General features: G+C 41.5%; 1 protein-coding gene across 4 annotated transcripts in view; it reads right to left on the minus strand.

The window, feature by feature from the left end:
• Window positions 1-25062, minus strand: part of NDRG3 (NDRG family member 3) — a 74817-nt gene that overhangs the window by 34841 nt on the left and 14914 nt on the right. For 2 of the 4 annotated variants that reach the window (XM_035006259.1, XM_035006257.1), the window contains exons 2-3: window positions 22245-22346; window positions 12104-12139 (exon numbers count right to left, since the gene is read on the minus strand). In XM_035006259.1, coding sequence (XP_034862150.1) covers window positions 12104-12139; window positions 22245-22301 — 93 coding nt within the window. In that variant the 5' untranslated portion in view covers window positions 22302-22346. The remainder of the gene's footprint in view (window positions 1-12103; window positions 12140-22244; window positions 22347-25062) is intronic. The other 2 variants (XM_035006260.1, XM_035006258.1) reach the window with 1 other exon arrangement.

The raw sequence follows: 25062 nt of genomic DNA on the forward strand, positions 1-25062 counted from the left end.
CACTGGGCGTGGAGGGGGCTTGAACTCACAACCCTGAAATCAAGACCTGAGTTGAGATCAAGAGTTGGATGCTTAACCAACTGAGCTACCCAGGCACTCCACTTGGGAGCTTTTAGTAGACATTTCCACTGCTCTAATTCTTGGTTCTAGCTGTCTGTGCTCTTACTTTCTGAGACATTCCTGGACTGTGTCTGGTTTAAGCTAGCTTGGGTGGGCTTGTTCCCTGCTCCCTCAAAGAACCCTAATCAAGGCAATGAGTAGTTTAAGATGTAGTCAGAACAGAACTCAGGAACTATGGGGCACCTGGGTGGCTCAGTCATTAAGCGTCTGCCTTCGGCTCAGGTCATGGTCCCAGGGTCCTGGGATTGAGCCCTGCATCGGGCTCCCTGCTCCGCGGGAAGCCTGCTTCTCCTTCTCCCACTCCCCCCTGCTTGTGTTCCTTCTCTCGCTGTATCTCTGTCAAATAAATAAAATCTTAAAAAAAAAAAAAAAAAAAAAAAAGAACAGAACTCAGGAACTAAATAAAGTTGGAACAAGATGCAATTGGAGCTGCTGGTACCAGCACTAAGGTGACAGTAGAAAAAAAGGGAACTGTAAAAAAGTCACTGAGATTTATTCTAGTCCTCGTCAATGTCTAGATTTCTCAAAAATAAAAAATTACCATGCCTAGCCTAGTGAATCTCTGCTGATGAAGTCCTGCCTATCTCAGAGAGTCTGATAGTAGTTAGGATAAGATTAATTCTTTTATTTTTATTTATTTATTTTTTTAAAGATTTGATTTATTTGATAGAGAGAGACACAGAGAGAGCAGGAACACAAGCAGGGGGAGTGGGAGAGGGAGAAGCAGGCTTCCCGCTGAGCAGGGAGCCCGATGTGGGGCTCGATCCCAGGACCCTGGGATCATGACCTGAGCCGAAGGCAGACACTTAACGACTGAGCCACCCAGGTGCCCCAAGATTAATTCTTTTAATAAGAACCCCAACAGGGGCGCCTGGGTGGCTCAGTTGGTTAAGCAACTGCCTTCGGCTCAGGTCATGATCCTGGAGTCCCGGGATCGAGTCCCGCGTCGGACTCCCTGCTCAGCGGGGAGTCTGCTTCTCCCTCTGCCCCTCCCCCTCTCATACTGTCTCCCACTCTCTCTCTCAGATAAATAAATAAATAAATAAATAAATAAATAAATAAATAAATAAGAATCCCAACAAAGGCAAAGGGCTTCCAACTTAATTTCCTATCTAATAATGAACCTCATCAGAACTTTGGTTTCTTCTCTGATGTGGGGCACAAAATAATCATAGGCTAATTCAATATCAGTGTATTTCAAATCATAGGCCCCAGGCTAGAGCACATAATCTCTATCAAATCAAACCATGAGTGGCTATTTCTATGATTCTCTATTTCTGCTACATTCTATTCAAGCCTATTCAAAAGGCTTGGAAAGAGGGTATAAGAAATGAAGGAAAGAATCAGATACTTTGAACTGGTTATGAAATAAAGTATAGTGTTTGGATGGGAGGAATATAAAGAAATAAATTCCAGTTACTGTACAAGCATTTCTCTTGTAGTAATAGCAGACCTACCAAGGAACACCCCTGCCCCTCCCACTAGCAGGTTCCTTCATTAAACAACTATTTATTGAATCCCTACTACCAGACCCTGGATTGAGGTCTGGGGATAAAACAGTGAACAGGAGAGTTGTGATCCCTGTTCTCACAGAGATTACGTCCTAGAGAGGATGGCAGGCAATGAACACACAAATCAACCAATCCATAATAATAGTATGTGATAAGTGCTATGAAAGAAATAGGAAACTGTGATAGAAAATTGAGGAGAAAGACATTAACTCTATTAGTAGTCAGGAAAGTGCAAATTAAATTTAATGAGATGCCATTTCACATACGTCAGAATGGCAAAACTTTTAAAGCCAGATAACACCAAGTGCTGACCAATATACAGAGAAGAACGAACTCTCATACACTGTTGGCAGGCAAGCAAACTGGAGCAACTACTCTGGAGAATAATTCTGTAATATCTAGTAAAGTTAAGAGGTCTCTACCCTATAGCAGTTTTACTTTTAGGTGTAAGCTAAAGAAATTCTCAAACATGGTTATACATACAAAAAGATATACACAAAGGGGTACATTGCAGCCTTATTTATGTCAAAAAAATTGGAAATAGCCTAAATATTCATCAGTAGGAAAACTGATAAATTATGATATATTCATATAACGATATACAGATTAAAATCAATGAACTAAACTAGAAGCATTAATACACAGAAAATCTTGAAAACATAACGCTAAGTAGAAATGCAGAAAGGTATGTATATACCACTTAATGCAGATTACTTATTTATTTTTAAAGATTTTATTTATTTATTTGACAGAGAGAGAGCGAGAGAAGGCACTCAAGCAAGGGCAGTGAGAGGGGGAGAAGCAGGCTTCCTGCTGAGCAGAGAGCCTGTTTGGGGGGGGAGGGGTGCAGTGCTCGATCCCAGAACGCTGGGATCATGACCTGAGCTGAAGGCAGACGCTGAACCACTGAGCCACCCACACGCCCCAATGCAGATTTTTTAAAAAGCAACACTATATAATATAGATTGTATGTTTACATACATAGATTTAAAGTATAAAAACCTGGAGAAGGAATGTACCCTAACTTTGAGACTTTGTTTCCTTTTGGGAGGTGACAGATTCAGAAAGGGAACTCGCTCATGTTTTACTACCATCCCCCCTTCCTCCATGTTTTACTTCTTGAGAGAGAAAAGGTATAAAGAGGGAGAAGCTGGCTTCTGCGAGATGGGTGACACTACAAGAGAACCCAAGTTGAAGAGAATGTGCAACAATCTGTCAGCTTCACAATCAGGTTGCCGAAGCCTTCATTCTGTCATATACAAACCTTCAGTAGTTTTACTAAAATACTCCAGCTTGGCCTTAGCTCTGCTACCGAGGATGGAGGGGGAAATACAGTTAACGCTTGGCCCTAAGGCTAGCAGGACCTCCCAAGGCCAGGTAATTTATGAAGAGAGCATGTGGGGGGGAGGTGTGGAATGGGGTGGGGGATAGTAAGCTGTCAGGGAAGTTCAGGAGAAGGATGATGAAAAGGGCGATATAACAAATGGGGTAAAAAACAAAAAAACAAACCAAAACACTGTATAAGTAGATGAGGGAACAAGGCAAAGTAACTACTCTGTCATCATCTCATAATCTGGAGAAATTCATAGTTTCTGGATCCATAAAACTGGATCCCTACAAGATTTCAACCTTTTTAGGGAGATCTCAGCCCCTACCTCCCATTACAAGCCCTCAAATTGTATAACGACCAAAGTATTCATGGGCCAAGAGTCCTGGGCCCTGTTTGTCAATCTGGTTGCCCTATTTCGAGCAACACTTGTTTGTCAGTGTCTCACATAGTTTCTCTTCATTTTCAAAGTATGTGAATGTAAATGTTCTTAGTGGAATAAAAAATATGAAAAGAAAGGAGACACTCACCTCCACGTGGACTCGGAAATATATCCTTTGTGACTCTGTGTTTGAATAGCTGGAACAATTCTCCATCTGGAGATGAGTGTACAGAGACTCTGGCTATGGTCAGGCAATTGCAGGGGTGATGCTGCTCCCACCTTTCTGCTTCACAGGTTGTTTTTCCAATTACCCCACCCTTCACCCCAGCATTCTAAAGAGTGTGACTACACAATGAGAGCCTGTGCTTACGGGGCAAAGCCCACGGAGTGTCTAACAGGCTCTGGTCATAGATCTTTCCCAGCAGTCTGATTATTTACATCTCCAAGGCTACGTACTTCTTGAACATGATCTCTTTATTCTCCAAGCTATAAAATGACCTGAAATCACATTGGTCCCCTCTTCATCCTGGACTGCCTCTCCCTCTTAATCAAAGATGGAACTTTCAATCAGAAAGCCTTTTAAAGAATTTAAAAGTTTATGGGGATGTGGGGGGGGGTGTGGGGGATGGGTTAAACAGGTGATGGGGATTAAGGAGTGCACTTGTAATGAACACCCAGTGATGTATGGAATTGTTGAATCACTTTATTGTACACCTGAAACTAATAAAACACTGTGTTAACTGGAGTTAAAAACAAACAAAAAAAAGAACTTAAGAGTTTAGGATATTGCCATTATTATTATTATTTTTTAAATATTTTATTTATTTATTTAACAGAGAGAGACACAGCGAGAGAGGGAACACAAGCAGGGGGAGTGGGAGAGGGAGAAGCAGGCTTCCCGCGGAGCAGGGAGCCTGATGCGGGGCTCGATCCCAGGACCCTGGGATCATGACCTGAGCCGAAGGCAGATGCTTAACGACTGAGCCACCCAGGCACCCCTACCATTATTTTTTTTGAAGATTCATTTATCTGAGAGAAAGAGAGGAAGGAGTGGGGTGGGGGTGGGGGGGGGGACAGAGAGAGAGGCACACAGAAAATCTTGAGCAGACTCTGCGCTGAGCGCCGGGCCCAACTCGGCCCGATCTCACGACCCTGAGATCACGACCCGAAACAAAACCAAGAGTTGGGTGTTTGAGTGACTATTTATTTTATAATAAATTTTTATTTTTTTCTGAGTTCTCTTCCCTCAGCTAAATGTGCTGTTACCAGAATTACACAACCTGACTTGTCTTATCTCTCTGAACTCAGTTAATTTTTTATTACTTCATGCCCTGGTCAATCTGAAATAGTTCTATAACATTTGAAAATGTTAACATTTTTGTTAGCATGAAATTTTATTCTGCTTCTAATAAGCAGACTACTTATGAGCCTTGGGTACAGTTTTTGTTATTATATAGGAATTTTTGATAGAATACCTCTACTACCTTACCACCCTGTAGTGGTATAAGGTTCATTTGCATAACCTCATTTACTCCCATAGTAAAAGAATCTGCCTCCAGGATTGCTCAGCCTTCTGCCTATCAACAGATCATCTTTTCCTTTTGAAAGTTCCATGACACCTTTCCCTGACTCTAGTTTCAGCTCTCTCCCTCCTACACCTCTTAACCTCTTTCAGCCTAGTTCAGTCAACACTCTTGCAGACTGTTTCTACTGTTAACTTTTCAACCACCCACAACTCTCGGACTTCTCGCAAACCATGCTCTGAATCTGAAAGCCTCTTTTACAATATGTCAGCACGTATCTTTTCTTCCTTCAAAGCCAACTCCAATATCTTCCTCACATAGCCTTAGTTAACAATGAGAAGAAAAAGAATGAATGGTTATTTAACCCACTTCCAACAGTCCAGAACACTCTAAGTAGGAAAGCCCAGGTAGGAGGGGGTCCAGGTCTGGCCAATTCACACACCCTACCCTCTGGCCACAGTGAGTGGTTCAAAAATGTACACGTGACCCATACTAAGCCAACAAGAATCCACCCCTGGACTTTTCCCTAGAGTTACAGGTAAAGATCTTAAGTAATGAGGCTGCTAAACTGAAGAACGTGGGTTTGGGGAAGTTGCCAGCCATTGTGCCCGGGACATGACAGAGCTCGTCAGGGAAATAAAACCTTCTAGTGACAGGGGGAAAGGGAAATGAGAATGCGGTGCTGATAAAAAGGACCTCTGTTTTTCCTGTAAGATTCTTTTTTCCCCCCAATGAGAATAAAGTCACCTATATCCTTAGAACTTACTAAAATCCACCTCCCCCTTGCCCATGCCCACAAACAACTATGATGAAATCAAACCAAAAAAGGTAGGGCATCTCAAGGGGAGGAAATGTGAACAAAGGCCACCAGAAAGGAAAAGCACAAGGCAGAAGTGGAGTAGGCAAGCAATAATTCTAGCTTTCCTGAGGGTGGGGAGTGTATATAAAGGAAGCAGTGGGGCCATATTCACATCCTTCAAGGCCAGGGAAGAACATGGAGCTGGTCAAGCTTTCTAACAAAGAATGTAGCAGCCAACGGAATCCCAGCTCTCTCCAAACACCTCTTTTCTGTGGAAAGAACATTCAGGATACTTATTTCCCGTAATTCTTATTTTGTAACAATGCCCATTCAACAAGTGATCTGCAGGAGATTAGAGCTGTTTAATGATTAATGCAATGCAGTGTCAATTAGATGTACATTCCTGAGGTCTTTTTATCTGTTGTAGCTTTTGCTTTTCATGACATCAGGTATGTTGCCCAGTAAATTGTAGTAGTGGTACCAGGAATAAAAACTTAAGGAATTTTTAACTTTTCAAAAGGAAAGAGAGTTCAAAGCTGTTTAGATCCCTTTAGAAGAGGCAGTCACATATATACATTTGAAATGCAGTACTAAATACCAATCCTCACAGTTGGGTCCTATAAATCAGTCCTCTAAATAGCTACTGCAATTAAACAGCTAGCACGAAATTACTCAGCCCTTGGCCATGCCTGGATTATTTTAGGAGCAAGAACTCCATTCTTATGAATTCACTGTATTATTAGCCTCCTCTACAAGAATGATATATCCTGGCAGACAGCAGCTTTCACTCTCCATTAATATTTATTGAGTACCCCTCTGGTAGAAGTGGAAGACAATTTGATAAGATATGCCAAGAGCCCTAAATATACTCATTCCAAGAATCCACCTAAGGAAATAAGTGTGGATAAAATTTATGCATGACAATGTTCAGTGAACTGAACATATTATAAGTGATCTAATTTCCAAAAATAATGGAATAGTTAAGGTATGGTATAGCCAAATGAGGAAATAATAGGCATCCATCAGCAATTTTGTTTGAGTGTTTTAAAATGATATAGAAAAAAAATAATATGATATAGAAATGAGATTGTGTTCTAATATTATGTCAGAAAAGGGGACACAAGGGTACATCCAGCTCGACAACCATATAAACTTAAAAATCACTTTTATAAAAATTACATATATATACACAAATCTACCTAACACTAAACATTAATATAGTTGTCCCTGGATTACAGGATTATGAGTTTATTTCCTAGTTCTTTATAATTCTATGTGTTTTCCAAATATTCAACTATGAGCATGTACTCTTTCAGTAACCAGAACATAAAAGTAAAAACTGGAAATAAATATAATAAAATATGGTTATCTCTAGGTAGGATGACAGGCAACCTGTATTTTTATACTTTTCTGAATTTTCTAAATTTGTTTCTGATGATATATGTGTTTTTTTATTTTTTAAGATTTTATTTTTAAGTAATCTTTATACCCAACGTGGGGCTTGAACTCACAACCCCAAGATCAAGAGTCACATGCTCTCCCGACTGAGCCAGGCAGGTGCCCCAAGATAAGTGTTATTTTTGAAAGCAATATATCATATATACTGCTATAGCATCTGTCTCAGCTCTAATTCTAAACCTTTAAACAGTCTCACAAGGAGAGGAGAATTAAGGAGCACTGACATAGATAAATGGACAAAAAGCTGGCTGATCCATTGTTTCAACTGGCAGCAGGCTCTTTTCTCCCTTCTCATCAATCCTAATCATGTCACCTCTAACCACCCCTTTCCACATCATCTTACATCCAATTATAACTGCCGTTTGCCTCAGGGGAGCTAAATATCAATGAAGTCACTTAGGATGATCAAAGAACCAAGAGTAAGCCATTTTTTTAAGTAAGCTCTAGGCCCAACGTGGAGCTTGAACTCACAACCTTGAGATCAAGAGTCATATGCTCCACCGACTGAGCCAGCAAGGTGCCCTGAGAAATGGTAAACTTCTGATTATAGTTTCAATTATTGGTGGGGGGGGGGGGAGCACGTAGTTGATTGGTAAAGAAAACAGAGGGAAAAGGTGGTTTAGACTGAAGCTGTGAGCTTGGTTGACGACTCTAAGATAACTTCCCAGGGACATCATCAAATATGCCTTAAAGATTTTTCTGAGGCAAGACAGAGATCAGAAGGAAGCCCTGATTAAATGGCTTCAGGTAATATGGTGCCACAGTTATGCGAATGGTCAACACCAATGCCAATGCTGATGCTGATGCTTTTCCATTTAGTGACAATGCTGGCTTTGGATCTGTTCTGTTTTGTCTCCTAAGAATGCCCAATAGTTTCTGGGATGCCTTCAGGCAAACCAGGCCATTCTAGACTTCTAACATCACAGTTCCTAGCTCTTGCGCCTTCTATCAACCTGTTGCTAGACTCCTGACCCAGGGGTCCCAGTCTCCAGAACATCACATAAGCCTTTAACAAAGACACAGACAAGAATGGTGGTAGAAGAGCATTCATAGGTGCCGGAAGGAGGAAAAAAAAAGGGTCTATGGTTTTTTCTTCTTTAGAGCACAAAGCGCCTGTACATTTAAAACCAGTGACAGACATGTGACAGACAGTGATAAACACTCACCACTGTTCTACCTGTATCAGGATTGAACTAAAACTTAGATTTCACAAGGCCAGAACATGTTACTATATTAAGGCTTCACCAAAAATACCAAATTTTTGTCAGACTGTTTTTTAAAAAATATTTATTTATCTAAGTAATCTCTACACCCAATGTGGGGCTTGAACTCATGACCCTGAGATCAAGAGTCAGATGTTCTTCTGACCGAGGCAGCCAGGCACCCCTGCCAGAATATTTTTTTTTTAAAGATTTTATTTATTTATTTGACAGAGACACAGCGAGAGAGGGAACACAAGCAGGGGGAGTGGGAGAGGGAGAAGCAGGCTCCCCGCAGAGCAGGGAGCCCGATGCGGGACTCGATCCCAGGACCCTGGGATCATGACCTGAGCTGAAGGTAGTCGCTTAACCAACTGAGCCACCCAGGTGCCCCCTTGCCAGAATATTTTTAAGCCTCAATTTTAAAAAACTGATTCATAATTGTATTTCTACAGCTCAATTTCATTTATATCTAAGTATATTTATGTGTGAAAAAATCATAAAGGATATATACCAAATAGCAACACTAGTGAAATAACAAGTAATTTTGATTTACTTTTTGTTTTTTCTTATTTTTTAGTGAGTATGTATATTTTTTAAAAAGATTTATTTATTTATTTTAGAGGGAGAGAAACAGAGAGCGTGCAATGGGGAGGGGCAAAGGGAGAGAGAGAGAATCCCAAGTAGACTCCCCACTGAGCATGGAGCCTGACATGGGGCTTAATCCAAGGACCCTGAAATCACAAGGTCAGCTGAAATCAAAAGTCAGATGCCCAACCGACTGAGCCACCCAGGCACCCTGAGCTTGTAATTTTTTTATATTTAATTTTTTTTGGGGGGGGGGTAGAGGTACTCAATTTGGTGAAAATCAATGCTTCTATACTTTTTTTCTTTTTAAAGATTTTATTTATTTTTGTGAGAGAGAGAGAGAAAGAGCATGCATGCATGAGTGGGGGCTGGGGGAGAGGGAGAAGCAGATTCCCCACCAGATTGCCCACCAAGCAGGGAGCATAATGTGGGACTTGATCCCAGGACCCTGGGATCATGACCTGAGCTGAAGACAGACGCTTAACCAACTGAACCACTGAGGCACCCCATTTCTATACTTTTAAGTAGAAGTATTCTATTTCTGGAATTCTTTACCTTGAATTTTACTGTCATACTCTCTCAAACGATCTCTTTCTAGGTAAATTATATCAGATATTAACAACAGTCAAATTAAACTGGTTCAACTTAGATCCAAACCATAACTGAAGTTTAGATCAAATTAAAAACAGGGACGCCTGGGTGGCTCAGTTGTTAAGCATCTGCCTTCGGCTCAGGTCATGACCCCAGGGTCCTGGGATCGAGCCCCGCATCAGGCTCTCTGCTCCGCGGGAAGCCTGCTTCTCCCTCTCCCACTCCCTCTGCTTGTGTTCCCTCTCTCGCTGTGTCTCTGTCAAATAAATATAATCTTTAAAAAAAAAAAAATTAAAAACAAGTAAACCCAAACTTGACTGCCACTATATCCAAAAATGACTTATTTTTTGTGTAAAGGACCTACAGCAAGTGATTCTTTAACATCACTAGGTTGATTCTCTTGTATATATGAAGTACCAAATAGTCACACCAAGAGGTGTTTGACACTGGGATTCAGAAATCTGTAACGAGGGCGCCTGGGTGGCTCAGTCGTTAAGCGTCTGCCTTCGGCTCAGGTCATGATCCCAGGGTCCTGGGATCGAGCCCCACATCGGGCTCCCTGCTCGGCGGGAAGCCTGCTTCTCCCTGTCCCGCTCCCCCTGCTTGTGTTCCTGCTCTCGCTATATCTCTCTCTGTCAAAAAAATAAATAAAATCTAAAAAAAAAGAAATCTGTAACGATGCTATGAACCTGCCCCTTATAAAATAAGTTACACCTGTTCTGTTAAAGAGCTTCAGCTTTAAGAACAACTCAACTCTTTAAAAACTTCTCAGTTCTAGACATTTCCAGGTTGGAAAAAACAGGCTACGGATCCAGGAAGAGTGGGGTTTTGCAACTGCAATTCTACCCAATGGCAAGTCATGAAACCTGATTCTCAACTTCCTCATCTGTAAAACAAAAAACATAAAAACCACCTCACGACAGTGCTCCAAGAACTGGAGATGATGTATGCTTTCTACCCACAGCAGGCACCTAATACATTATGATGACGTAACTGGTTTAGTTCCTCCTTTCAATGCTAATGCTATAGAGAGACACCACTGTACGTAATATAAAAATGCTTATCTAAAAATAACTATCTGGGGATGCCTGGGTGGCTCAGTCGGTTAAGTGTCTGCTTTTGGCTTAGATCATGACCCCAAGGTCCTGGGATCGAGTCCCACGTTGGGCTCTCTGCTCAGCAGAGAGCCTGTTTCTCCCTCTCCCTCTGCCTGCTGCTCTGCCTGCTTGTGCTCCCTCTCTGTCAAATAAATAAAATAAAAATAACTACCTGCCTGCGGGTGTCTGGGTGGCTCAGTTGGTTGAGCTCTGCCTTTGGCTGGGGGTCATGATACCGGGGTCCTGGGACTGAGCCCCTCATCAGGCTCCCTGCTCAGCAGGGAATCTACTTCTCCCTCTCCCTCTGCTCATGCTCTCTCTCAAATAAATAAATAAATAAAATCTTAAGAATAAAATAAAAGTAACTACCCGCATATGCATTTACAGGTTGGCTGAATCCTGGAAGCAAGGAAGTTGGTTTTCCAGCACCTTCCTTCCCTGCCTAGTACTCTGAGTCTACTTCATATTGCTTCTTTTTTTAAAGATTTTATTTATTTATTTGAGAGAGAGAATGAGAGAGAGAGAGAGAGAGAGCATGAGATGGGGGAGGGTCAGAGGGAGAAGCAGACTCCCTGCTGAGCAGGGAGCCCGACATGGGACTCGATCCCAGGACTCCAGGATCATGACCTGAGCTGAAGGCAGTAGCTTAACCAACTGAGCTACCCAGGCGCCCCTACTTCATGTTGCTTCTAATAGCCACTACTATGATATCCATCCCCAAAGTAGGACAGTCAGGCTGCATGGTTATAAGGTTCTCATTTCCATGTACTCACTCCTTCCTCCCGTTTCTTTCAGGGCCAGTCAATAGATAAAGTAGGTAGATGGAGAGATGCTGGTTCATTTCATTGATTTTCAAATTGGCAACACAGATAAAGGCAAAAGAACTAGGAAGAACAATATCATTTAATTAAATACTAATGAGTCAAACTGAATTTTGCATCTACAAGCATAAAGCCAAAGGAAATCTGCATTTTGTATTAATAATGCTTAATTTGTCTTTTTCTTTTAGAAAAAGATTTTGTTGGGACACCTGACTGGCTCAGTCAAAGAAGCATGCGACTCTTGATCTTGGGGTCACGAGTTCGAGCCCCACATTGGGTGTAGAGATTACTTAAATAAATAAAACTTAAAAAAAAGGTAAGAAAAAGATTTTGTTGATAAGTCTCCCCTCCAAACTGCCCCTCCCCCACCTTCTCTGCAGCGAAGTGACAACCCTCCATTTAACACCTGTGACTGAGGTTTCCAATATCATTTGAGGAGAGGAGATCTTAATCACAAAATGACAGTTCAACCCAGTAACCTACAACCATAAAACAGGCACCTGGGAGGCAATTTTTGAATACGACAGCAAATCATTTTAAATAAACTTGATCTAATGACCAAAAGAACATGAAGGAGTTATGATTAGCTATGAAGAGAGATCCACTTCTACAGGCCACCAGGACAGGGAGGGAAGCACTGCAGAGATCCTGTACATAGCCCCCCTTTGGTGCTTGTACAGTCCTTACCTGACAGTCAAAGTCCTGGAAGTTTCGTGTACCAGTCTGTCAACAGAAGGCAGAAAACACAGTCAGTTTCCCCATGTGGCTTCCCCAAATGTGCAGCAAGTTCAGTTCACAGAGCAAGCAGTGCACGTGCAGCCTCTTGGTTGCCATAAAACTAAAATGGTTCTCATCACAAGGCTTCAGAGGCAGGGTGGGCTCCTAACATGTTAGTAGAAGGTGAGATTACACTTTGGCAGGCTTTGTGTGAAGATAAAGGAAAGGAGCCCGGTTGCCCAGTAAAGTTTGTACTTCCTGCTTCCCTACCTAAAGAGAGCAATGAGAACTTGCAGAAAGAGGGTAAAACATGGATCAGAGTCTTAGAGCACACTCACAACTCACCTAGGAAGTACCTGGAAAAAACGGGGTTGAAGGCCAACCCTGAGAGGAGCAAAGGAGGGCAGGAGCCAGGGTGCCCAGAACCAGGAATTAAAGGATCAAGAGGAGAACAAAGATACAGATGGATGAGAAATGGAAGACTTGTAAAAAAATTTTTTAAGATTTTTAAAATTTATTTGTTAGAGAGAGAGAGAGCACAAGTAGGGGGAGTGGCCAGCAAAGGGAGAAGCAGGCTTCCTGCTGAGCAAGGAGCCCGATGCAGGACTTGATCCCAGGACACTGGGATCATGACCTGAGCCGAAAGCGTATGTTTAACCGACTGAGCCACCCAGGTGTCCCGGAAGAGTCATAAATTTAATAAGGGAAAAAGGCACTGTCACTGAAAGAGGGAAAGACAGACAAAACCAGATTCCTAATGCACTGCCATATCTGTTGCATCCTGTGAAATTGCTGATAGGAAAAAGGACAAGTCACTGAGTCATTTAAAAAGTAGAACATAGTCAAAAGATCCAAGAAGAATTCACCAAGCTTCTAAAAAGAGATTATATCATAGTAATGTTTGATTAAAAAAAAAAAAATCAATGCAATGACTCAAATGCATTTTTGTAGCATTTCAGATACCAGAGTTGCAAAAAAATATGACCTAAGAGTATATAAAAAGAATAATGAATGATGTGTTTTAGAGGGAAAAAAACAGTCTGACTTGATCTTTCATAAAGTAAATGCCCCTCCCCTGGAAAAAAACCTTTCATTATTTAGAAACCATGTTATCATAACATATTCTATTCTGTCTAGAATGGCTTCCAGTAGAACTGCTACTAAGCACCTTCCCAAAAGCTGCCCCTCCAGACAGGATCTAGATATCTGATCCCAAAGGAGTGCAGAGCAGTCCCATACCCCTTCCAGAAGATCCTCTTAGAAACAGTTCTGTATCCGGGGGCCTGGGTGGCGCAACTGACTGGGCAGTCAACTCTTGGTTTCAGCTTAGGTCATGATCTTGGGGTTGTGATATCAAGCTCTGTGTTGGGCTCCGTGCTCAGGGTGGAGTCTGCTTAAGGCTCTCCCTCTCCCTCTGCCCCTCCCTGCATCTAGGATAAATAAATAAATCTTAAAAAAAAAAGAAGAAGAAGAAAGGAAAGAAAGAAACAGTTCTGTGTCCACCCTCTACACTCCCGGCAGGACAAAACAGGGATGTTAAAAAAACACAGCCCAGGGTGTAAAACACACACACACACACACACACACACACCCTAAAGATATAAGCTGTCCTCTCCATAAGAGTAACTAGCAGAACCAGCTGAGATGATATAGAGTGGCACTATGCACTACGGTAGCCATTTAGCTACATGTGTCAACTAAAATTTATTAAAACAAAAAATCCAGGAGCACCTGGGTGGCTCAGATGGTTAAGCGTCTGCCTTCGGCTCAGGTCATGAACTCAGGGTCCTGGGATCGAGTCCCACATCAGGCTCCTTGGGAGTCTGCTTCTCCCTCTGCCTGCCACTCCCCCTGCTTGTACTCTCCCCCTCTCTCTCGCTGGCAAATAAAGAAAATCTTAAAAAAAAAAAAAAAAAAAAAATCCAGTTTCTCACATTACTCACATTTCAAGTGCTCAATAGACACATGTGGTTAGTAGCTATTGTATTATTGGGCAGTGCAGATATAGAAAGATTCTGAAAGAATAAGGCTATGGATGAGCACACCCTTGGTTCTCTAAAAGTGGCAGTAAAGCCACAACAGATTACCAATCACAGAGAGAAGAGGTGGCACTGAGAACAGGAGAGTTGTAGAGACTGCTAGTCTGAAGTATTATTCCTGGCATGAAACCAAGTTCACAAAATAAAGTCTGATGCAGTCACAGCATGGAAAGACAAGTCACCATGCAGATGGGACCATGCAGCACATCTCCAAAGAATGCTGCCATCGGCAAAAGGATCATCGTGTTCCACGTCTCCCACTAGTCTCACACAATACCTGAGAACTCTTTCAGAGAAGTCACTGTGTTTAATTTCTAGTTAGACTATGAGAAGCAAAAAGAAGGGCCCTCTCATGGACTAGGGTAGATGGTTTCAGTAGGACATGGTCATTTAGTGAAAATAAATTAGGATACAAATAGTCTTTACATTTTGACCTCAACTACATGAATATGCACCACAAAGACTAGCAGAAAAATACCAAAACATTAACAATAGCAGCTATTTCTCAATAGAGAGATGATGGATGATTATAATTTTCCTTATACTTCTCTACAATGAGCGAGTACTTCCCTTTTTGTAACTAGAAAACTAGAAAAAAAAGATCTGGTATGGTACCAAAAATATGTAACTTGGTATTTTGTAATATAAGATTTAAAGATTCACTTAATCTTTTGAGGAAATAATGTATAATGATGTAAAAACAGATCATATTAGGACTTCGATCTTACAGGGCTTCCAGAGGTTCCTTTAGAGATTATTTAGAAAGATTAGAGAAAATCACTCTAGACTGAAGTAAAATCTTGGTCATGGAACACAGAGACACAAATTCTGATGAGCTATTTGAGAAGCAGAGGTCCGTATATGCATGAATTCCCTTCCTCACAACCACATGATCACAGTCATGAGGCATTCTGTGAGTTCCTAAAGCCTGAGATGAGCACAAAGCCTCTGAAACACCAAAAGCAGAAAGAGGCAATTCTCTCCAGAAATCAAAGCCACTCTTCTTTGTTAAGCATCTAGCAAAAAACAACTATATGTTCTTTATCACACATACACAGCTAGACTCCCAGAAAAAAGGTACTAATAACTGGATGAAGACTATCTAACACTTGTTTACTTTAATTCTAGTATAATTAATGTACAGTGTTACATTAGCTTCAGGTATACAATGTAGTGATTCAACAATTCTATACATTCCTCAGTGTAACACTTATTGTTGTTTTAAATTTTTTTTTTTTTAAGTAGGTTCCACGCCCAGCGTGGAACCCAACGCAGGACTTGAACTCACAACCCTAACACCAAGCCCTGAGCTGAGATCAAGAGTCAGACGCTTAACCAACTGACCCACCCAGGCGCCCTTGCTGTTGTTGTTTTAAAGACATGCCAGACGGGTCTTAGAGAATGGCTTCAAGCTTCCTGAGTGATCATCTTAGAGAAAGGATATGAACAGGTCTGTCTGACAGTATTTGGCATCCAGAGTGTCTGAATGGAGATCATTAGCTGGTCCCCACTCAACTGTGGTAAACTGAAACCATATTCTCTGAACTCATTAAAAATTCAATACTACTCACTGGGTGTATCCTAGAAGGAGAAAGAATTCCCTGGCCATTTATCTATCTTTGATATTTGAGGTACATGGTTACACTCTAACAAAACTTCTAGAAGTTTCAAGTTCTGCGTGTTTTCTTTTTTCTTTCTGTCCATTTTGAAGATACCAGTAATTCCATGTTCAGAGAGATTCTTGCACTAAGCAGACTTAATTAGCAGAAAGAGATTCAAGAAAGAAATTAAAATAATAGAATAATTTGGGGAAAGACAGAAAAAAGAGTAAGTCAAGAAAAAAGATACATCATTACTGTAAGTTACAGTTAAGGTAGAAGCCAGCCAAGGGGAGTATTTTCTGGTGTAGCCTCAGAGCCAAATGTAGAAGGTAAATGAAGCAGCTCAAGAAGGTAAATTAAAAAGAAGTCATTCTCTCAAATACAAGCCTGGAGAATAAGCAAGAAGCAACTAAAAATAGATCAATGAATGAAGAGAAGTATGAAAATAAGGGGGTGGGGGGGATATAAAAAAATAAGTAATTGCTAGGGAGAAGAAAAATGTAGTTTCCCAACATGAGATCTAGTCAAGAGGCATATATAGTTTCAAAAGACAGAAAACAACAGATATAAAGAAAGGCAAGATGTGTAAGACCTTAGAATCAACTACCAACAGGAAGAGATCTGGGGTAAATCTACCTCTTCTGTGAACTTGAAGTGGGGTCGGGGACCTGTGTCTGATTTATCACTCTACTCCCAGTCCTGGTACTTAGTAAATGCAGTAAACATCATTTTGCAAAGGTTATAAGCATCTCAAAATAGAGACAGTCAATTTGAGTTAAGAAATGAATACCAAAGTTACATGCAATTGATATGCTAGGAACTAAAGTAGGGAGAAAGAATTGTTACAACAGTAAAAATTTTAGAAACAAGCTGATTTGAAAAAAAAATGTCAAAGAATAAAATATGGCATTTTTAGTAACAAAAGACAATAATCCTTACCAAGAGAAAGTGGAAAGATGAACTGTATAGATAAGCCTGGAAAATACTGTTTTTCTTTGTTAATAAAGATTAATATAATCAATTAACACAGATTAATAAATCAATGTTTTACAATCATCATTAAACTGTTTTTAAGTAGGCATCTGTTCAAGCTGATAATCCAGATTAAAAATTATATATATGCAAGTGTTTATGTGGGCATATGTGTATACACATTTAAAGCATCTATATTATTACCTTCGAAAAATACTAATTAAGAAACAGACTTCATAAGGAAATTTGTAAAGAGGTCAGATACTTGGATACAACTATCTACAATCAGATAATCATCTGCAGACTGCTGAAAAGGTACAATTTCAACTCCAAAATAACTTCTCCTCTAAAGTAACATACTATCAGGCTAATAACATGTGTCACTGACCCCCTGCACTAAAAACGCCTTAGGCATCCTGTGGCTAAGGCTTCTTCCACCATCTCCTGCTGATCTTGTAGCTGGTTGACAGTGTTCTGTCACAGTGGCAGCATTACTTGCTCAGGAATTCATTTCCTGCTCCAGTCCCATCTGGGTCATTTCTTATAACATGTGACGATTACTTCTTAGCACATTAAGGGATACCCACCCTCCAGTGCATAGTAGATGTAGCACTTCAGAAATAATATTCTTTAATGAAAATGTCAATAACTTTTTAAAATAAAAAAAAAAAGCCTGGCACTAACCCTTTTGGCTGTCTCTGCTGTCCTGAAAGTTATAAAAATGCACGGCTTCTCCCTCCTCTCTCCTCTGCTTATATTTCCAGTCACTAGTAGAGACGGAAAACTTAAACTGCAGTAGGGTCTATCTCACTTTCTATTTTAACAACCAGAAAGAAGTAAATAACTTGTTTCTATTCTCCCCACTAAACAGTTACTCCCCTCCTTGATATTTCCTCAATTTCACAGAAGCCAACGGGGGCCTTCTACTTGTTTCCTCAAGGCTGCCCTTTGGCTTTCACTAGGCTCAGTATTTTTGTACCATACCAAATCCTTTTTTTCTGGTTTTCTTCTTTCTTTCTTTCTTTTTTTTTTTTTAAGATTTTATTTATTTATTTGACAGAGAGAGAGCACAAGCAGGCAGAGCCGCAGGCAGAGGGAGAGGGAGACAAGCAGACTCCCTACTGAGCAGGGAGCCCAATGTGGGCCTTGATCCCAGCACCGGGATCATGACCTAAGCTGAAGGCAGACGCTTAACCGACTAGAGCCACCCAGGCGTTCCTTTTTCTGGTTTTCTAATTACAAAAAGGAAGGTACATGCTCATTGTAGAGAAGTATAAGGAAAATTATAATCATCCATCATCTCTCTATTGACAAATAGCTGCTATCGTTAATGCTTTCGTATTTTTCTGCTAGTCTTTTCTGGCACATATTTTAATGTAGTTGAGGTCAGGGAAAAGGAAGCACTAACTGGTTAACTCTCTTGCTTGTTACAAGGTCTGGTGGTTGAGGAAGCTGGAATAACCAGCTCCAAGAGGCGGTAGATGGTGGGAAGAGGCCTAAACCCCCTGATCTGAGTTGAAGTAAACAGATTTGGGTACTAGTCTTGGCTTCACCACCTTATTGGACACTAACTTTGGGTAAGTCATATAACCTTCTCTCAGCCTTACCTGTAAAATGGAGTTAAGATATTCCATTTTAAGTAGTTAAAACCTTTAACTACTTATTCCATAGCAGGTTGGGAGATTTAAGGAGAATATAATACTTGTGAAAATGCACTAAAAATAGCTAAATGTTATTTAAAAAAAAAATCAGTTCATATGTCTGTACAATTTCTGCCCCCCAAAACAAAGATAAGTGCTGGCAGTTGCATCTTTTCATCACTGGAGCCAAAAGAAGCATGGCAAGATTACCCACTTCTTCACAAATCTGAGCCACAGACAAAATTACAAGCACACTAAAATTAAATGGGAAAAGTACCAACAAATGACAAGAGATGAGTTAACATAAGCCTTGCTTAAAGCTATTTTGAGAATGCTTCCTTATAGTCATCTCAGGACAAATCTCTCCATAACAGGTTGGGTCTAGACTTCCTCCAGCTCCCTGAAGCCTGGAAGGGTATGGTGATGCCTTCTGGATAAGAGTATATCTATAAGAATGGACAAAAAGATGAAGTGAACTGATACACGTTTCTAGACTTTTCCTTAAAGAGACAGGGCAAGCCACAGAGGTGATGGGGTCAGCACAGTGGAAAGGCCTAAGGGATTAGGATAGGACAGACCCGGTTTCAGTCCTGACTCTGCCACATACTGACTGGGCAAGTCAGTTTTTCAGTCAGATTTTCATCTTCTAAGTTAGGAATAATACTATGTACTTCAAAGGGATACTCTTTTGATTTAAAAGAGAGAAGGTAACAGCTGGCATATCAGAGTGCTTAATAAATATAAATAATAGTAGGCTAGGCCAAAAAAACCCCTCCCAAACAAAAAACTTCAAGACTTCTACGCCTATGCAAATCTGGAGGCCTATCCCCTATAGTAGTGGTTCTCAAATGGGAGACTCTGCCCCCAGGGGGCATTTGACCATGTCTGGAGACATTTTTGGTTATCACCACTGAGAGATGCTGGCATCTAGTGGATAGAGACCCAGGATGCTGCTAAACATCCTACAACATGCACAACGGTCCCCCACAACAATCATCCAGCCCAAAACATTAACAGTGCCAAGACTGAGAAGTCCTGCCCCACAGCAAGCATTCTCTGATACTCAATCTGAGTAAGCTACTTCACCTTTCTCATCCTTAGTTTTCTCACCAGCAGTATGGGAACAAACTGATCTGTGCTCCCTATTACCACCAGGGTACTGGGGGGATCAAATAAAATAACTGATGAAGGGCATTACCATCATACCTTTCACAATGAATGCAGAAGCACACACTTGCTGGGCAAAGACAGAAACACTCATGTAGTGGGGCAGGGGGACTTATAGGGGGTGGAACTCTTTGTTTGAGAATGCCATCATCCAAAGAGGGCCTCTTGCCAATCTTCTCCAAAGCTGGGCTGGAGCAGGGGAGCTCTCACGAATAGTGAGGGGATAGGAACATGTCTCAGGGAGAGAGAGGGAGCGTGGGAAGTGGGCAGGAACAGCACAGGCCTATCAAAGAGGAGCTAACAGATGTTAGGAAGTGAGATATTGATTGCTTGGTGTCTTAGACTGCTTGGGATGCCTGAGAGGCTTAAACAAGAGAAATTTATTTTCTGTTCTGGAGGCTGGAAGTCCAAGATCAAGATTCCAGCAGGGTTTGGTTTCTGGTGAGAGCTCTCTTCCTGGCTTGCAGACGGCTACCACCTTGCTGTGTCCTCACATGGCGGGGGGGGGCGGGCGGGAAGGGGCAGAGTGTGAGAGAGCGAGATCTCTCTTCCTCTTACAAGGCCACCAATTCTATTGGATTCACACTCCAATTCCACCCTATGACTTACTTTAACCTTAATCACCTCCTAAGGGCCCTATCTCCAATATAGTCACATAGGGGGTGAGGGCTTCAACATGTGAGTGTGGGGAGAGGAGAGGTGCACAAATTCCATCCACAGCACTTGGGCACACTTCAGACGCAGCCAAGGCATCACTGTGGCCTCAGAAAGGAGGACCCAGGAGTTAATTCACTGCTTTTCTATCATCACATTCATTCAATCTTTCCTTTTCCAGCTGTCTTTTCTATGAGATACGCGGTCAATTAACTCCTGCAGCTCTTTCATGTAGGCCAACTCAGGCATCCTGTGAATTTCCAGGATCTAGGAAGGATCCTCCTCCTATTTGTGCCCCAGTCCTCAAATATCAGGTCACGGGTTTCCAACAATGACTAACCAGTCACTTGAGGCATGGTTCTCAACTTCGGAATTTTTTAAAAAAGCTCAACCATACCCCAGACCAATTTAGTCAGAAACTTTTTGGAGAACCAAAAAAATCGCTGGTGATTTTTAAATCTCCCCAAGTAATTCCAAAAAGCAGCTAAAGTTGAGGACCACTGATCACAGAAAGGTATGTGTGTACCTGTCCCCCTCCCCTCACATTCCAATTTAGTTGGTCTACAGTGGGACCCAATATTCTGTATTTTTAAAGATTTTATTTATTTATTTGAGAGAGAGAGAATGAGAGAGAGCACATGAGAGGGGGGAGGGTCAGAGGGAGAAGCAGACTCCCTGCCGAGCAGGGAGCCCGATGCGGGACTCGACCCAGAGACTCCAGGATCATGACCTGAGCTGAAGGCAGTCGCTTAACCAACTGAGCCACCCAGGCGCCCAATATTCTGTATTTTTAAACAATTACCCAGCTGATTCTGATGATTAGACAGGTTTAGGATGGATTACTACCTTCCTGAAGCTAAACTGCTTACTCCCACCTGTAACTATTCATTTCTGTGGCTATTCATAAGCTCTACAGATGCAGATTTTATTTCCTTCCTCCTCGTGGCACATCATTTTGGGGACAGCCCTTCACATGCACCAAAGACAATAAAGAAGGAGAGGGTTTTCTGAAAACATGAGGAAAAGCAGCAGGAAAAACCAAATGGGGGCTTAAAAAAGTGTGTGCAGCTTGACAAGGGAGAAAGCAAAAACTAGTGCAGGATAAAAGGAAAGGGTGGGAATGTAGGTGGAGAGATGAGGTCACAGGAATGAAAATAAGACTGGCAGGATTCAATAGCAAATTAATAAATACACAGTTAAGTCAAAAGCCCCAAAAGTTATAGATGCGCCTTTGGGCAAAAAAAGATAAGGGCAACAGTATCTTCTGGTGTAGTACCCCCATCCCAACCTCATCCATCTTTACTCTTACTTTTTATCAATACTTTTCTCAGGGAAGAATGCCACAGGCTCATTCACACCAAGCTATAAGAGTATTTTAATAGGGGCAATGACAATAAACGAAAAGCAAAGGGTAGAAAAGAGGGAATTTCAGGCACATTTACTGAATGGGGAGGGACAGGAGAGAGGTCTTAGCTTTTTGGTAACTCCTACCATCACACCACTCTACTCCCTGAATCCTGGTGGCTGTGAACTATGCGGCTCACTGTTCTCTAATACTAACATAAAAATGGGGCGTATTATCGATATCCACACATCCCGATGAAAACCTCAAAGCTGACAGAAAGGTTACATCACAGACTTGACAAACTTTAGGGAAAGTGTTGCAGCCTATATACATCACCAGCCATGGATGTTCATTCTCCTTATAGAAACAGAAAGTCAAGACACTTGGGTTCTAAGTGAAACCTTTCTCTCATCCTAACTCTGTCATATTATTTTTTCCTTTAACGTCTCTATCAGTAAAACAGGAAAAATCTCAAGAATAACTTGACTGGATCTGGCCCGTGGAAACAAAAGTAGGAGGAAAGAAAAAAGGAAGGAAAGACATCAGAGTGTTAAGAAACATATTTTTTAAAGTATTTCCTCCATAGAAAAGCTGAGTATGTTTTGAATTAGTTACTATTCAGAAAATAGAGAAAATGAACTAATCACAGAAGAAAAGACATACATAGTTTAGTGAAAACAGTGTAGTCTTTACCTTATCATTTAGAAGTGGTTTGATCTCTGTGAGTTGAACATCCTGAAGTTCATCCATGAGGATAGATGAGAGTAGAGGATTCTCAAGAATAAATCAGTAACTCTGAAACAGAAGAAAACGAAGTAAAGAAAGAGGCTTAAACTTGAAGCTGAAAACATAATAGTCACACTATGTCCATTCATTCAAATACTAGAGCTTAGTATATGTCATGCACTGCTCAGGATGCTGAAGACAAAGGAAACTAAACAGTCATGGCAGACAGACTTTAAAATGATCTCTGCCTCCTATTCACACCCTTCCATTATCCCCCTCCCCACCACTGAGGGTGGGTGAGACCCCTGGCTTGCTTGTAACCAAAATGGCTACTGATGGTATGTACAGGAGTACCTGTACATGATGATATTATATAATATTTTAACATCTGTCTTGCTGAAAAACACACTTTCCTTTGCTAGATTTGAAGAAGCTGGCATGTTGTGAGAGGGCCACATGGCAAGGAACTGAGGACAGCCTCCAGCCAAAAAAGTTAAGAAACTAAGACCCTCAGTCTAACTTGTAAAAACTGATTGCTGCCAACAACCATATGAGCCTGGAAGTGGATCACTCCCCAATCAAAACGTCAGATGAGAAAACAGCCCTGACCAACACCTTCACTGCAGACTTGCAGAGGACCCGGGTCAACCCATGCCAGATTCCCAACCCCCAGATATTGTCAGATAATAAATGTGTGTTGTGTCTTGTTTTAAGTCAGTAAGTTTGTGGTAGTACTTTCTTTTTTTCTTTGTAGCAACAGATAATACAATAGTCTTTGCCCTTCTGGAGTGTCCAGTTTAGTTACTGAAGATGTATAACTAAGAGAACAACACACTCAATGCTATGCTTCAGGAAACAACAGTTTGGGGGATGGATTAAGAGGGAAACAAAAATTGAAGGCTAATGCTAGGATGAGGCCCTGACTAAGAAATGAGAATTAAGGGGCAGATGAACCAAGGCTAAACTCATCAGCCTTCACTTAGGGAATCAGAACAGTGGATGGAGAGTATGAGAGCCAGCTTCCAAGATGGGCCTCCAAACAACCCAATGATCCTTGACTCCTGATATTTGCAGTCATGTAGTCTCCAATCCAAATAAATCAGGGATGGTGTGTAACATAATAAAATATGGCAGAGGCAGCAATATATGGCTTCTGAGGCTGCGTCATAAATGGCATAGCTTCTGCTTCAAGACATTACAGTCTTCATTCATTAGTTCTGGGGGAAGCCAGCTATGGTATTGTGAGGACATTCACACAGTCCTCTGGGGAGGCCCATGCCAAGAGGAACCATCTTGCCAGTACCAACCCGTGAGCCATGTGAGTGAGCTACCTTGCACATGGATCTTCCAGCCCCAGTCAAGACTTCAGATGACTGCAGCCCCAGAGATATCTGACTGCAACCACATTGGAGACCCTAAGCCTGAACCACCCTACCAAGCCACCACCTGAATTCCTGACCCACGGAAAGTATGAATAGTAATAATTATTCTGTTTTGGAGTGATTTCTTATATAGCAAAAAATAACTAACACAGAGACAGAGAGGACAGGAAAACACTTCTAGGAGAAGAAAGTAGTTGGAGAGGAGGAGACAGGGTAATGAGTCATAAATCCTTACTCCATCCCACTGGACAGGGAGTCATGGGGAAAGGCTGCAAATATTGGATATTGCCAGTATTTCCATCCAGACTTTAAAGCCCCAGGCTTCCTCCCCTCTGCCTTGGCCATGAACTCATCAGTCCAGAAAAATGCTAATTCAGTGAGTTGGGGATGTAGTTATTACCACTTACTGAGTACCCAGTGTGCAAAGCATTATGGAAGATAAAAAAAAGTCCCTGCTTTCCAGGACTAGAGTAGAGATGACAGCTATCTATAAAACTAACTACAAAATGAGAAGTAAATAGAAGGGGCATAATAGTTCAAAGAAGGAATAATTACTTTTGATTGTGAGAATCACAAAAGCCTTCATAAAATATTAGCCTACTGTATTAATTCATTTTTCTGTTTTTTCCTCCAGACTTAGGATTACATGGCTTTGATTTACTTAGCTATGGAGAGGGTATGTAGTCTAGGCTACCTTTTAGCGATTACTGACCAATACATCAAAATAAATTCTGCTTCCAACTGTGACTACTTTAGAACAGACTAACAAAGGCCCTTTTATCATTCCTTCTAAGAACCCAGAGGATGCCAGTCAGGAACACTCCTCAAACTATGGACCCCATAGGCCAATCACAAGCATCCCAAACATCTGTGCCACTTAACAGAGCACAAGCTTGATGATATTTAACCTCCAATAGAACATGGTTCTTTTTCTCAGCTCCCAGGCAACCTATAAACTTAATTGAGCTACTGCATGACCAGAAGCTGAATTTTTGTTTTGTTTCTATACCACGTACATTTCTTTTTTCTTTTTTTTTAAGGATTTTATTTATTTGACAGAGACACAGCGGGAGAGGGAACACAAGCAGGGGGAGTGGGAGAGGGAGAAGCAGGTTTCCGGCGGAGCCGGGAGCCCGACCCGGGGCTCGATCCCAGGACCCTGGGATCATGACTGAGCCGAAGGCAGACACTTAATGACAGAGCCACCCAGGCGCCCCGTACATTTCTTTTTTTAAAAAAAGATTTTATTTATTTACTTGACAGAGAGGGAGAGCACAAGCAGGGGGAGCAGCAGGCAGAGGGAGAAGCAGGCTCCCTGCTGAGCAAGGAGGCCGCGGGACTTGATCCCAGGACCCTGAGACCATGACCTGAGCTGAAGGCAGACACTTAACCGACTGAGCCAC

The sequence above is a fragment of the Mirounga leonina genome, unplaced genomic scaffold (genome assembly GCF_011800145.1).
Source record: "Mirounga leonina isolate KUSES-001 unplaced genomic scaffold, KU_Mleo_1.0 Mir_150, whole genome shotgun sequence".
NCBI classification, from domain to species: Eukaryota; Metazoa; Chordata; class Mammalia; order Carnivora; family Phocidae; genus Mirounga; species Mirounga leonina.